The sequence below is a fragment of the Mugil cephalus genome, chromosome 14 (assembly GCF_022458985.1).
Source record: "Mugil cephalus isolate CIBA_MC_2020 chromosome 14, CIBA_Mcephalus_1.1, whole genome shotgun sequence".
NCBI classification, from domain to species: Eukaryota; Metazoa; Chordata; class Actinopteri; order Mugiliformes; family Mugilidae; genus Mugil; species Mugil cephalus.
The window spans coordinates 1,730,768-1,746,652 of record NC_061783.1 but is presented as its reverse complement, the minus strand read 5'-3'; the positions used below and the strand labels follow the sequence as shown (position 1 = coordinate 1,746,652).

General features: G+C 38.7%; 2 protein-coding genes across 9 annotated transcripts; both read right to left on the bottom strand.

The window, feature by feature from the left end:
* Positions 1-6,199: 6,199 nt before the first annotated feature.
* LOC125020166 lies at positions 6,200-11,055 on the bottom strand. 2 transcript variants are annotated; one of them, XR_007114174.1, is made up of 6 exons: positions 10,838-11,055; positions 10,681-10,703; positions 10,483-10,603; positions 10,219-10,392; positions 6,684-10,096; positions 6,200-6,377 (listed from the first exon to the last, which is right to left on the bottom strand). XR_007114174.1 is itself a non-coding variant. In XM_047605460.1 (5 exons), exons 1-5 carry the CDS (start codon positions 10,838-10,840, stop codon positions 9,464-9,466), a joined length of 954 nt encoding a protein of 317 aa, XP_047461416.1. In that variant the 5' UTR covers positions 10,841-11,055; the 3' UTR covers positions 6,200-9,463. The 2 variants fall into 2 exon arrangements, 1 of the variants encoding a protein (XP_047461416.1); XM_047605460.1 differs by having other exon boundaries at positions 6,200-10,096.
* An 876-nt stretch (positions 11,056-11,931) lies between these two features.
* LOC125020447 lies at positions 11,932-15,885 on the bottom strand. 7 transcript variants are annotated; one of them, XM_047605782.1, is made up of 7 exons: positions 15,755-15,885; positions 13,561-14,491; positions 13,382-13,477; positions 13,069-13,115; positions 12,585-12,976; positions 12,363-12,492; positions 11,932-12,200 (listed from the first exon to the last, which is right to left on the bottom strand). In XM_047605782.1, exons 3-7 carry the CDS (start codon positions 13,384-13,386, stop codon positions 12,187-12,189), a joined length of 588 nt encoding a protein of 195 aa, XP_047461738.1. In that variant the 5' UTR covers positions 13,387-13,477; positions 13,561-14,491; positions 15,755-15,885; the 3' UTR covers positions 11,932-12,186. The 7 variants fall into 7 exon arrangements, with proteins under 7 accessions (XP_047461738.1, XP_047461739.1, XP_047461740.1 ...); XM_047605783.1 differs by having other exon boundaries at positions 13,382-13,472; XM_047605784.1 differs by lacking the exon at positions 15,755-15,885 and having other exon boundaries at positions 13,561-13,668; positions 14,448-14,463.

Sequence of the window (15,885 nt, the reverse complement as noted above, 5' to 3'; positions counted from 1 at the left end):
TATATATATTTAAATATTTACAAAACAACCATGGGGGATTTTCAGTAGTGTTTGGAGCAGAGGAGAGAGCAGAGTAGAGTGGTCTTATTGCACTTCCTGTAAATGCATCAGCTGGCCTCAAACCGGAGTAAAAAGCTAGTGAAAAGTCATTATTCTGCTGCCCAGGCCAGAGCTGTTTTTATTGGAAGAAAGGTCTTGGTAGCAAGCTCCGCTGCTGGTTTAATGAGTGGTGTGCTTCAGCCTGAGAATGTAGGGGAAAGGCCACAATGTCCCTTTATGAAAAGGTCAAATTTAAAACTGCAAGAGAGAGTGTTTGTGTGCGCTTGTAGGCCTGACACTGAATGCAGCCATACCTCGAATCTCCGTACCCATCTCTTTGGCATGAATTGTTAAACATAATATTATATAGTTTACAGGGACAGTCTTAAAGGAGACAAGCATACAGACTAAGTCCCGCACTGTTAAATAAAACTACCCACCTATCTTTTTATTTGACAGCGCACATCCCTATTGCAGCGGGGGAAGAGGAACTGCACACTGTTAGTGATTCTGATAGCGATTCTACTGGCAAGTTTAAATTATGAGGGGCTGTGCTGCTGCATCGCTCTGAGCTCTGTCCAGTGCAGCCTGCGCGTACACACACATTCATGTTTCTGTCACTTCAGAGGACATTAGAATGACACTCATTATCATCTAATCTCACCCTAATCTTAAACCAAGTGTTCGTGAGCTGCTACGTGGTCCCCCACAATATGACTCTGTAAACATATCATTGTCCCCACAATATGAGTAACACACACACACACAGACGATTTTGTCAAAGTGAGCTTCTAAATATAGCCGTTCCACAGTGTTATTATCACAGCAGGGGCAGTGCTCTGTTATCTCTCACCCTTCGCTCCCATTGTTTTACTACTCAAGCAGATGACAGCTTCACTAAGGCTGGGGCCCATTTGCTCTGTACATGGCCTGTTATATAAGACCTCCCCTGATGCTAGTGAATTTGCAGCATTTTCCAATGGAAACACTTTAAAAAAGACTCCATGTCAGGTTTTATGAGCTGAAATGGAGTCTTCCCACTTTGTTCTGCGGTCAACGTCTCGTTGTTCTCTTTATTTCTGTTTATCGCTTCAATACGAATAGATCAAGGCTGAGCAACCATGATGCATAAAAAAAGGAAACAAAAACTCAATGAGCGCCTCTGTGTTGCCAAAATCCACATACGTCAGGGTAAGGTACACAATCACAGTGGATTAAAAAACACACTCTCATTAGAGACTGAACACCTGATTGGCGGGGAAGCCCCGGCTTTTTTCAGCACACGCCAGCGAGCACTGTGTTGCTTTCCTGCCTTTGTTGCAGAGCAGTGACATGAAAATGTCCCTTAGGCGCTTGCTGAGTCACCTATTCAGAGCTAACCATACTGAACAGCATGATTGGAAGTGATGGTGAGGTGGTTCCTCAAACCCACTGCTGCACTGACCTGTGGCTGCCTTCCAGACTGGATCAGTGGCTACAGACAGACTCAAAAACGCGACACACACACACACACAAATATCAAGGACAAATATTCATTCACAAAAGCTATTGTTATGACCGCATTGGAAATGTATATCAAGCAGTGGCCTGTTTCAGCATGTCCCAAGAGCAACAAATAAGTTAATATGCAACTATTTTACTCACACACACAAAAAGTCTTCAGCTTCTCCTCTGCAGCGTTTCCACCCTAACATACATGCTGTTGACTGGGTTGCAAATAGAACTGGTACATACCAAGAAGAGCTTAGCATTAGTGCTACGAAAGTGCACGCAGTAGCACACTACTCAGTCTCCACAGAATCGCAGAGGTGCTGAGGGAACAGGAAGTCAGCTCAGGTCTGTAGCTTCAGAGGCAGTGGACTCAGTCCTGGAGAGATCGAGGTTCCGGTCACTTAAAAAACTGTAGCTTTTAAGAAAGTTGGACTGATTGCAGGAATGCTGTGTGCAACTTATCTTGGGGTAATAAACTGGCAAATGGGTGCATTTTCACATGATTCCACTTATCCTCTCTCCACACATTTGACATCAAATGAAAGGCTCAATCGAAGGCTAGTGAATTAACCTCATAAATCAGGCTTTATTGCAACCTTATCTGTACAGTGATGATGATGTGTGTGAATTATTTCACTTACAAACACACTATGATGCATCACACGGTGATTAAACAAAGCTGACTTCAGGTCAAATAGGATTTGTCAAATGAGCATGACTCACATTTTCCAGACATTAAAACACAGATGGATGAAACTGCACTCAAAATATTACAGTTTAACTGCAACCATCTGTGTGTGTTTGTGCACATAAGTGAGATATAGTCGTAGAATTGTCGGAAAGGGGCTTTTGCTTCCGGGTCCTTATGTTTCTGGAAACCACTGAGGATTGTGCATTTAAACAAAGATTAGAGCCAGGTATTACCTAAGGTTTAAAGAAAAATTCACATTCCGTCTCCTGGACGTCATCAAGCACCAGCGTTTTCATCAGCAGGCTGAGAGGTCAGACAGGATTTCCCCCACCGGTAGCAGTGGGCCACACAAATATAGACCTGAAGACAAACATGTTATTGGAGAGAGGGCAACAGGAAAAGCCAGACAAAGCGTCTGTGACGTGGCAGCAGAAAATAAATCGCATTTCCCATCACTCACCAGACGTTAAAGCCTTCCTGAGGATTGGCATTTTGTTTGGTTCACAGGACGTCTGATTGAGAAATGACCTACTTGAAAGCACAAAAATCAACACACAAGTACAGACAGGCTCACAATTAATGATTAATGATTATGTAGGTTGTTCTATTAGTTTTTCTCCTGACTCCTTCTTAAAACGATCTGCCATATATAAACCTGCGATGCAGTTTTATTCTGTTTCAGGGTAAATTAGTTTTGTAATTTTTGCTTGTCTTTTTGCACTATAATCGCTGAACAACTTTTAGAAAATGTAAAATGGTTCTGTCAACCACAGCACAATTCCTGTCACTGGTGTCAAAGAGTCCAACCTGAAAAGAATGGTAGCATGGTGCTGCCCTCTAGGGGAGCCAGTAGTCAAATAAATTCACCTGGGACACACGATTTATTTATTTTACTTTATTTTATTTATGTATTTATTTATTTTTTGTAATGTACATAATATGTTACACTTTATTTTGAATAATTGTCTATAACATTTTCAGTCACAGGATTCATTTTTAGATTTTAAATGTCTTTAAATCACACCACACCATCACACCAAGAATTTAGTGGAATCAAGTTTGGAATCAAGATCAGATTGGTTCAAAATGGTTCTGACAGGATCAGCTGTAACTTCTTTATATTAAAATAAAACTTGATGTTTGAAACTGAAAAAACAGACTAATGTTACACAACATAAGTAAGGCGAAGCTGATGTTTAACTTAAAAAAAAAAACACATCAAGATATCAGATCTTGTGGAGATCTGCCTCTCCACATCCATGACAACACAAACCTGCATGGTGTGATATGTGCTCTCTGTACGACTTTGACTTATAAAATTTTGTATCTAACATTTGTACAGGGCTGTGGTGTTCTTTAAAATGGCTCCCACCGTGTTGTGGTCATAGATAAACCAAAATCCCTCTCCCATTGTTGTTTAGTGGATGACAAATTGTCTGAAGAGTGTTTTTTGTTTTTTGTTTGTTGTGTGTGTGTCATGTGTTTTTTTGTTAGAGTTCTCCCCCCAGCATTTAATAAGATGTTGTTCCAAATAGGACAGGACGGTAGAGAGGATCCTTCAAACGTTTGTGCACTGACTTAGCTACCTCACAGGAAACATTATTAAAGGGTTATCCATTGTAGAATTGATTCTGGGATGAAGCCAAAAAGCTTTTCATGACACATTTTTACTTAATTACACATTTTTACATAATTAAAAATCTTAATTATTAATCTTAAAAATTAATTAATCTTATTACCATTTCCAGCTACCTGGGTATAGGCCCATAATAAGGGGAATCTGGCTTTAAAAGCCAAACAGTATGAATAAACATCCAGTACTCCCAATCCTCCCCTTCTTCTAGATCCTATTTAATCTTTTATAACTAATTCTTGGTTTTCTTATGTAGGAAATCTAATCTAATCTCACTAAAATGTTCATTTTAATCACTTTCACTCTCCCCCATAATGAGATGGAAAGAACTGTAAATATCTTAACATCCTCTCTAATATCCTTAAGAAGGGGAGGTCTGTTTAAATAAGCTATAGGAGTTTGGATGTTTTGGTATTTCATACCCTGTGGTTTCCATTTGAATGGGGCAGTGTCGAGGTTCTGTGTCTATCTTTTATTTTGTGATCATGTTTTGGAGTTTCCTGTTTTATTTTGTCATGTTTCTTAGCTTCCTGCCTGTCTTGCCTTGTGTTTCTGTCATGTTTGCCTGTGTCATGTTGTGTTTCCTGTTTTATTTGGTTAAGTTCTGGATTTCCTGTCAGTTGTGTTTCCTCGTGTGTGTTGATTGCTCATTGGTTTCTCCTGGTTAGATTGCCCTCATGAGTTTCACCTGTGTCTTCTCATCCCTGAGCCTGTGTGTATATAAAGCCCTGCCTTCCCTTCATTCCTCGTCATGTCGTTAATGTTAGTATCCATGCCACATTCCTTGTCTCCATAATTTTTGCGCCGTGCCAAGCCCATGGTTCTTTCGATTTTTGTATTTTGTACTTACCTACCTTACCCTTTTTGTTAATTATTAAAAAAAAATAAATAAAATAAAAACTTTTCCCTGGATTCCCTGCCTCATTCTTATTGTCCTGCCCCTGGGTCCTCACTTCAACACCCACCCTTCTTCACAGGCAGAACCAAGATGTGAGGAATATGTAACATGGTTTAAAGGAATGGCTCCAAATGCATTTATCAACTTCATCACTTGTGGAACTGACTGAGGTCTGAATAGTGTGAGCAGTACATCATTTGCATACAAATTGAATTGAATTTAAAATCATACCCTTCAACTTGAATAGCAGACATTGTTTTCCTCTGCTCTGAGTTCAAGGGCAAGAATAAAGAGATACGGTGAAACAGGGCAGCCCTGTCGAGTCGACCACATGAGGTGAAAAGGTTTAGATACAGTACCATTAGTTTTAACTGCTGCAGTACGTTTGTTCTAAAGTGCCTTTACCCAACAGATGACGACAGGACCAAAACCAAACTTAGAAAATAAGTCCATTCTATTCTTCGTCAAGACATGATTCATATTATTAGACATAAGACGACCTTTAACATTATCTCAGAATCACAAACTGGTGCTTCCAAACATTCTCCATCCTGCTTTGATGCTGGTAAAGACAGATCCTTGAAAAATATATCCATGTCATTCACTCTCAGTCTTCAGACTGATCAGGTTAAAATAAAATTCTCTAAATGCATCATTAATTTTAGTTTACTCATAAACTGTTGATCCAGTATTGTCACATATAAATGCTATTGGCTGATGATTTTCAAGTTGTTTAAGTCTTAATGAAAGCTTCTTGCCTGTTTTATCGTCAGATTCAAAATGTTTCCTGCATGATCTGAATAATGCAAAATGTAAAATTGTCTGTAATTCTGCTTTAAGAATGAACATTTTATTTTTAACTTATTTATTTACTTATTTTTATTAAATCACGAGGGGACTCAAACCTCTTATGCTCTGAAATAATTCTTCTTCATTTTTTTTCTTTTTGGCAGTGGAATACCTAATAATAAATCCTCTGGAGGTTTTTTTAAACGTATCCCATTGACAGAGAAAGAGAGGAGGACTGAGAGAGGAGCATGATCTGTGATAATGTTATGAGCATAAAGTCATAATATTTGCTGTCTTTATTCTGCTTTATATGCAACACACTCTAAAGAGTCCTTATGACATGATACATCATGTCACCTTCCTATCACCAGGATGATGGCACAAAACCATCATCATGTCAAAATCCTTAGAAATGAGCCTGTTGTAGGTCTTAGTGAAACGTAGTGCTGCATTATCCGTGCACATATCAGTGAGCACGGAAGAGCGGACTGATGGTGCATGAAGTTTTACAGTGACGCAGGTAATCCAAGCTTGGCACGTAATAATTGTCTAAAATGTAAATGAATTACAGTATTACTCTAAAACTTTATTTTATTATACTATATTCAGTTTTGTTGAACACTGTATGCAGGGTTGAAACATGAACTCGAAATCAATATATTTTGTATTATTTTTATTTTTTAGATACAATGACAAATTGTTTTTAACGTATTCTACACAACACTGAGCCTGAAACCTCCAGAGCAAGCACTAAGGCGACGGTGGCAAGGAAAAACTCCCTTTGAACAGGAAGAAACCTTGAGCAGAACCCGGCTCATATGGAGGGACCCATCTGCCTGAGGCCAGCCAGGTAAAGACAGAAAAAAAGGATGGGATAGAAGAGAAAGAAGGAAAGGAGAAGAAGAAAGAATGAGAAACAAGGAGATACATTTACAAATCCTCTGGGTAAAACATATACTTAGCATCTGTGATTGAAATATTAGACAACTATGTCAGCAGTGATGGTCTTTTACATTACATATAAGTGTTACACACACACACACACACACACACACACACACACACACACACACACATATATATATCTGTAAAATAAATAAATAAATAAATAGATAAATAAATAAATAAATAAAGTAACTGACAGGAACACTGGGGTGGGGTTGGTGGGGCCAGGACCGCAGATCAGAAACACGCAGCTCCAGGCCAGGGACATTCAGAGAAAAGCAAGGGGTAGATGGGGTAAGGGGGAAAGAGAAAGAAACACAGAGAGAGACATGTTAATTACTATAGTGGAATATGCAAGCATGACTGTCATTCTTTTTTGTTACTTATTCTCTCTAAAAAGGTAAGTGAATCCCTGAGAACATTACAGACACTGAGCGCAAGCTGAAAGTAGGAAACATAATGAAAAAAATATTTTCTTATTTCTCGGCTGATTGGATATTTGAAAGACATTACCAATATTAAGAGGAATTTGCTGAACATCCTTTGTGTTTCTTGTGGACTCTATGCTGAGTTTATCATAGGGCCTGCTAGACCTCTGAATTTGAACCTCCAGTCAGCTCCCGTGCTGGCTTGCCTTAAGCTGGTGAGTAATCAGCCAGATGTTCCTCAACCTGGCAGCCTGGTCAGATAGCGCAAAGCCACATAGAACATCACAGATACCCATCTCCCATTGTCATTTCCACAGTGTTCCTCTTATCCAACGTCACGTACGTACTGCTGCCCAGCTTCGTTGAGGAATCTTGCTACTCAGGACAGCGTTAGTTAAGTTATTCAGTTGATGAAGATCTTGCTTCCCAGCACATCGCGGAACTTGTCCTGTTCCCAAGGCACCTCCTGAGTTGGCCGTATACAGAGAGAAAACTACATCCACAATGATAGTTGTTTATGTTACAGATGAGCAGTCTTTCAAAATGTATGAACATAAGAACAAATATTATGAATTGATTGGAAAAGGATGTGTAACTGTTCTGTGGGAATGAACACTGGATATGTTGAGTGGGTCCAGGACTGCAGATCAGAAACACACAGCTTCATGCTACTGGAAGTCTTGTAGAAAGGCAAGAGGGAGATGGGGCACATAGATAGAGAAAGAGACATGAGAGAGACATTTCAATGTGGCATATGAAAGCATCTATGCTCAAGTTTCTCCTTGTAGTTCTGTGAACATCAGGCCCATACCTTCCATGGTTTATGGGTGCCATAGCTTGGGCTGCCACTGCCTGATGATGCCATAATAGGAGCTGCTTCTTGGTTGATCAACTTCACGAGCTTCTGGTTAACAACCAGAGGATCTTTGTCATTTCCACCTGCCTTCTGCCAGGGTTGTGGAGGGCCTTTGACATCAACCTGAAGAAAATCTTCACTGTTGAACACCCAACCTTCAGAAGGGTTCCACCTTCACCTCTGGGCTGATGCCTTCAGCAAATCCTGTTGACTGCTCAGCCTGTTGACTGCTCAGCCTCCAGATGGTCTCAGCCACCCTGAGCAGCCATTCTTGTTGGCAAAATCCCGAGCCTGGCACCTTCAGTTCTGAAGTTTCAGGGTCTGCAAGAACTCTTGACTCTTTTGGTCCCAGTTACTTGGTTGGTTTTTGGTTTTCTTTTGTGATTGGGTTGTTCTATTTTGGAATCTCTTGCATTAAGTCGTCAGCCCTTTGTCCTTTGTCCCTTGTCAGTTTGTCTGTTTCCCTTTTTCCTTTTTGTGAAATGTGTAAAGTAAATCAGTCCACGGATGGAGTGTCATGTCTGCCAGAGAAATAACAGAACACATTCTTTTTTCCACAGCTTTATTGATAACAGCATATTTATACATACATATACATGAGCAACTCTACTGTTCACATCGATTTTTATCATCCATTGGTTTTTATCCATTTTCAGAAACTTGCTCTGTTGCTCCAGGAAATTTGTCTTCATTGGCCCTCGAGTGCCAAGCAGTGTACAGTAGAGTACTGCCCACATCTTTAGAATACATCTTATTGCTAGATTCTTCTGATGGACTCTTTTTTTCTTTCCAAAGGTGAAGTGGCACATTTTCAACTTCACAGTGACTTCAGCTTTGTTCCCATTTTGCTGGTGGCAGGGTTGGTCGTCAGCGTGCATGGGAGCATTCGTTGTGATATCCCTCTGATGGACTGGCGACCTGTCCAGAGTGTACCCTGCTTCTTTCCCAATAACGACTGCCTTTTTCAGTTGAAGTGGTCACATGAGTCAGTTTTTTCTGACTGGACTGTGATTTTGTCATTTTGACATATGTCTTTGTGATCCTTCTTCTCCTTTGAAATTATACGCAACAAGCCTTGTTCCACGGAAAGATGTTGACCTCATAATGGTGATTTCAGTCTGGTTGCAAATTATCCAAATATGATAGCCTTTTATTTCTTTCAAAATGTAAATGCTTCAATGTTGTCTGACTGAGTTCCCACTGAGGTTGCAAAAATATGCTTTTGTTATATGTAACCATTTTTTTCCCAGATTGCCAGAATTCTAGATAGCAATCAAGAATTTCATTACAATAATTGCTGTGTGTCCATTAATGAAATACCTAAATATCACAATAAAAAACTAATGGAAACTCCTATATTTCAAAAAAAAACTCTCAAATATCGCTAAAACACCTTTATGCTTTCATGAGGTGGTCTTTCTGATATAACAGTGTATTGCAAAAGTGCAATGGAAACACTTTTTTCGAGATGATGCATGTCAGGCATATTACTGTTATGAGAGTTACAGCTCATTCGTAAAACACCTTTCACCTTTTTTTGCGAAAAACTGTAATGGAAACGCAGCTAATTGAGCTAATTGTTCCAATCAAAGCCTATAGCCCTATAAATAAATAAATATTTCACAACCTGGAAGCATTGTGAAACATTAACTATACAAATGATTTTTTTTATATCCAATAACTACATCCACTTTTAATATGTGATCCTTTGTGGAGTGTAGAAATTGTTGTCCCATTTAAAATCAGTGTTTTCCAGTTCACTCTTGAGTTGTTTCAAAACAGCATTTCTAGCCTTCTGCCTGTTTTCATCTGATCTATGTCGTGCTCGTACTTGTTCTTTGACTTGATGCTCACTTTTCAGCAGCTCACTCACACTTTCAGCTTCTGCACAGTTGCCATAGGGCCATTCATCTGTGTTTTCATCTGTTTGCAAACCAAACAGATTTCCACATGATCTGCAAGGATTCATTTTTTCTCCACTATCAAGTTTAAATGACTCACACCTGACAGAGTCAGGTAGTATAATGGTTCCATCAAAGTATTTCTTTTTGGACTTATCTGGATTGTAGGTCATCACTGCTCCGGCTACATCATCATCCCAAGCACTTAGACAGGAGGCACCAACCATTATTTTCCCAGCAGTACGACCAGTAGTGGACATGGAGACACCGTAGTACTTGACTGGATCTGGGATGTCGATGTAAGACACACAGATGGTGAAGGAGTACAAGATCTTTGATCTAGCATCTTGCTTCAGCTGACGGATGAGCTCTTTGAGTTTCTCTTTGATGCCGTTTTCTTTCTCTCGACCAGTCACCTGGACAATCTGCAACAATTACAAATATCATCACAAATGATGCAATATTTACTGAATTGAGCTCTGTGTTCATAAAATGCATTTATGTATAAACAGCAAAATTTTGTTTTATTCTACAAGAAGAGTCTCACCATATCGAGAACACATGAAAATGGATGTCGCTTGGGTAGTTGAATGGAATAGAGTTCAAAAGGCTTTGGATAGGATTCCTTCAGTGAATTTAAAATTTCCATATCTGTGATGATAACTTCTGGGGGGCACGGTGGATTGTTTATTCCTCCCAAAAAGAAGATACTGTGAAGAGCCTGTAACCATGTAGAGGCAGAAATTTCTTGTGTTGCAAATGATAAATGTGTTTAAAATGTATTGACAATGCATATATTATGTCCACATACCTCATCCACTAACACAGTACTATCTTTTGGAGTTTGGCAACTCAGTTCCACCATTTTTTCGATAAGCATAGAAGCATTCCTTCTGAATATCTCAAACTCTTCTTCTTTTAGAAACTCTTTTCTAAAATAATAAGCATCAGTGATTAAAAGAGCACAATGTAGTCATAAACTTGTGTCTCTGTTGTTCAAGTAACTCACTTTGCTTTCCTGGTAACAGGTGGCTGAAATTGAACACATACACAAAACAGAAATTAAATTAGTAATGTAATAGTTCATGGTGTTATATGTAGTCTCTACAAAATACTGTAAATATAGAATCAAAACTAAATGACTCCACTTGAAAGCAGACACTCACCATCGTAACTTCTGAAAAAATGAAACTGACTCCTCTTGATTCAAACTCCTTGTAGTTTTTCTGTGTCCAAGAGATGACCCGCTGTAGTTTAAGCCCAGAGCATGATCAATCGTTTCAGTATTAGTGATCAAATAAAATATTCACCCGTAAAAATTAATAAATAAATAAAATATGTAGAGATGTGTTACACGGCAACTGGTTTACGCTGCATCAAACCAATCAGGAAATGCCCAAGTGTGGAATTGTGCAATAGCCGGCAGAGGAAACTTGACTTCACACACCCAGTTATGAGCTGTAAAACTCTAGGATGGACCTAAACATGATTATTTTAGTTGTTGTTAGGGGTTTAGGAGGTTACCCTATGCAGCTGAAAAAGCAGTTGTATTTAAATAGGCAAAATGTAATAAAGATTCATCTCAAACGACAGAAACCAGATTAAATGAACAGTATAAAAAAACAGATGTGTAGCTGTGGGTGTATAGCTGATACATTTCCATGTAGAATGTATCTTGTAGACCCTTCTATACACTAAGTTCAGTGTTTATAACCCTGTTTTACTTTTGTGGACGTTTTGTGTTCATTGTTTCGTTTTCATGAACAGTTCTGTTTCTGTGTACATGAAATGTGTTCAGAAGAAACGAAACTGACACAGTCAAATAAGTCCCTCCTCTGGCTTCAAACTTTTTTATTTCCATGACGTGTTGTTATCTAAACCATCCAGTTTGTGGATGTTAGAGACAGAGAGAAAAACAAGTCCTTCTTCATTACTCTAGTGAAGCCATACACTAATGCACTTTTGATGTGGTTTTCTCAGTCAGAGCAGAGGGTGATGGTGAAGACAGATGTTCTGACATGTCATAGCAGAACAGGTATAATGTCTGCGTTCACTTCAGGGAGGTTACATTGTATATGTTGGTTCACAGCCATGTTTTATTGGAACACTTGCTGGAATCGGTCCGGGACACACCTTAGATTATACTTGTGCTTTCCATTCAATATGGCTGCCTTGAAAGCGATCTATGAGACTTTGTTTTGATTTCAGGCCACTTAATTCAAGTCAAAACACAAACACACTGCACAAACAATACGGAGACTTATAGCAACGTATAAGACTTTATTTTATTACACATGCAAAATGTATATTCAACAACACAATTGCACTATCCTCCCAGTACACGTAAAAGCTGCTTTGTAGGCGTGGGCCTCTGAACGCAGGCACCAGATGCCCTCCACAAAGAACTGAAGCTCAGTCAGTCAGATCTCAACACTGCAACAGTCTTTGACAAAGTCCCACATTATGCAAAACTTGAATCCACATACAGAGGTATGAGTCACTGGAATGGCTGTTGTCAGCTGACCAACCCTAGAACAGAGAAAGACAAAGATTACTATTTTGCAGTTATTCAGCAGGCTACATGACATACATACAACCACACCTTTGCAAAGCTTCAATGTTTTAAATATGAAAAAGGACAAAAGGTTAGAACCTTAACTTTAATCCTGCAACATAAATAAATATACATACCTCTGTTGCTTCTGCTGATTCTGAGATTCTCCAGGAATCTGGACTTATTTGCTGTCACTAGCTTATTATGCTCTTGGTCCAACCTCTTCCCTACATCGCTATTCCTCACAGCTGCCCAGTCGTCTTTGGTCTATACACAAAAATGATATCAATGGTTAAGTGTCAGAGATCATTTAAGACACCAGTCACAAAACTCTACTAATTCCCTGTGATTATACTCACCATATCTTTGAAGGCCTCCCCCTTGTAATAGGACTTTGATGCTGGATAATTCATCCCCTCATCAAGTAAACACTTCAGGTCTGAAGCCACAGGATGCAGCTCCTCTCCATCATACGCGTACACCTTGTTGTTCTCACATGTCATAACAACTACCTGGTCACCAGGGCATGAGATGCCCTTCACTACACCTACAACTGTCATGTTTACTGACTCAGGAAGGAAGAAATGCCCCCACCCATACACCTCACGCTGGCCCCCTCTGTAAACGGTGTCCTCTAGGGGGCCTATTATCATTGTGGCGCCAGCTGGTTTCTTTAAGCGGATCTCATCACCTCTGTGTGTGAGGACAAGCTCTGACACCTGCCGGTGACCATTGGGTGGATGTGAGGAGTCTGAAGAACATGAAAAATATATAAACATACATTCTTGGTTTTTGTAATGTGGGAGAGAAGTGTGTGTATGATTCTGATTCTGTATAGCCTACCTTTTCTTCTTTTGGAAGGTGGACAACCAGACGCAACCTCTGCCAACCTGAAAAATATAAATGCTAGATTTACAAAAGGGACTTTTACTTTGTAACCTGTTCTAATGTATACTGATTCCAGCACTTAAGTTACCGATATCCGTCAGTTATTCTCGATGTACAAAACTCACTGCCAAAGTAACTGCATTTTATGTCTGTCCTGCTCATGAAAGCTGTCCTTAACTTTTCTGAAAGTCATAGCATCACTTTGCATGTTCAACAGCCATGAGCTTAAGAATGCAAACTGCCCTCTTTCCTACTCAGTTTCATTTACCACATTCCTTTGGTCTAAACCATCTCTCATCTTTGGTCTTTATTTCTTCCTCTTCTCAGGACTTGGTCTCAGTTTAGGTCATGGCTTCGGTCTGTACTGGCAGAAACAGGTCTTTGTTCAATCCTCTCATCTTGGATGGTAACCATTAAGCATTACACAAGTATGTGATCTGCAATTACTTGTTTCATCCTGCTCCTTCTTGTCTCTTCTCCACCTGGTGCGAATGATGTCTCCGTATGAGTAGTTTTGCAGTCCGGGTCCAGTATGTGCTCAGAAGAACCAAGAACCTAGGAATTGCGCAACATCTTCTTTGATTCTTCACAGTTTCACACTCTGCATGACACTTCTCATTTTAATTGAGCCAATTAATTTGAAAGTGTATATATAACAAACTCAAGTTAGAGAACATTTTGCTGATTGTGCAGGCATTTATCTTGTAGGAGGCCGAGTTACTGTTTGCTCTGGGGCTCTAACATCCAGCTGCAGCTTGTCTCTTCTTGCTCTGCGTGATTAATATTCTGACTCTTGTGTGGACTGGTCCTCTTTCCTTGTCTCCTTACAGGCCTTTGTGGTATGGAGGGGGTTTAGTGGTCCAGGTCCAAACGGCTCATGGAGTTCAATGTTTGTGTTCCTTATCCGAACGCCTTTTAAAAGCTGTCCCAAGCTTCTCATTGCAAATATATCGGTAAACACACATGTTTACTTGCAAGATTGCTTAACCTTATGGTCTCTAGTTATCCTCATGTTTGTAAGTTTCTCGCTTTCCTTGCCCAATAAAGCATTTTCTATTGTATTTGCTGGTCTTATGGTGAAAATTAGTTTGTTCTCTGCTTTGAAATCTCTGATTCATGAGTGATTTGTCAAAATTAGTGATATGGAAAAAAATAACAGTAGAATACAGAAGGAAACTTTCAAAAATTTCCATGCTTTGAGCAGCACATAAAAATCCCACTCACTTCCACCTTACTTGGGTGGTGCCACATATTTCAGACTGACTCAAAGCCTCGTCACTCAATGGAACTGACTCACATCCCGAGGTTACTGAATTGAGAAAATTGATTCTTACCAGCAATTTCCTGACTCAAGCAGCATTTTCTTTTTTATTGTTATCTAGAAAGAGAAAGAAAAGGAAAAAGCAAAGAAAGAAAAATGAAAAGCAAGAAACATACAACATTACCAGAAAGTAACAATACTGATACATGTTAACAGAAATAGAATAAATACTACAGGGCCTCCTTGTGTGTTATGGTTAAAATATGGTTATACCACCACAACATTCCCAGTTCAGATCCAGTAGCAGGGGACACTTATCATATGTCACATATTATCTGCTTATGTAACATGATATTTAATGTTTATATTTAGTTTCATTATATAATATTTAACTGACCAGAATTTGGAACTTTTCTTAAAACCACAGATCTGAAATAGCTAATCCACACCAGGCAGTTAATCTTCTGTGATTACAATCTATAATAATATCTTTGGACAGACCTACTGTGAGAACAAAAATGAAAGAAAAAAAACATAAACTCTGAAGACTTCTGGACAGCAAGATGAAGATTAACAAATATAAAAAGCCTTTAAAATATTTTTTAATGTATTAAAATAACCAAAATGAAACAAAACAAAAAACAATACACATAATTAACAATTTCTAAAAAAAATTAAAAAAAAAAAAAAAATAAATAAAATACACTTTCAGTGTATGTTATTAATTAAAACAATTTCTGATAACTAGAAACAGCCTGAAGGCGATGTCCCGCATGTAGATTAGAATTGGTTTCTCTTCTCTTGCCACAAAGTCCTGAAAAAAGTTTCGTTTATTTTTCATTTTAAAGATTATTTAAAATTAATACAAGATTTTAAGAGACAATATGCCGTGTTTTTGAACACATGTACTTTGGTATGTTTTGCCAAATACACGTTTCGCACCTGAATGCGTCTCACATTTCAGGTTAGATGAGAGTGACGTAGTGACGCAGTAACGTGCGGACACATCAGGAGAATATTGACTGCGCAATAAGCGATCAGCATTTCCTGGAGCCTCCCTCAACGCAACCACCTTAACTGTGACACATTGAAATATATTGTAACTAAAATATTGTAAAATAAATACTCTTAGCAGCATAAAATCCAATAAAGCTATAGTTATATATATATATATATATATATATATATATATATATATATATATATATATATATATATATATATATATATATAGATAGATACAAAAGTCGTCATTTATGTTTTAAGTATTTTAAAGTAGTCGAATCTGAAATAAATAAATCTAAAGTATTGTTGAAAAATATTCAAGATGAATCCTAAATAAAGTTTATCGAATAAACTTAAGTAAAAGTAAATAGTTACCTCGGCTATAAGTCTGTAGTTGTTGCCGTCGTCGGTCAAAACATGGCTTCCTCAGTTCTGTTTTCGCTGTTATTCTGCTCTGCCCACGCCCCAAAGGCTGTGCTCTCACGGTGACACACGGAAAGCTGCAG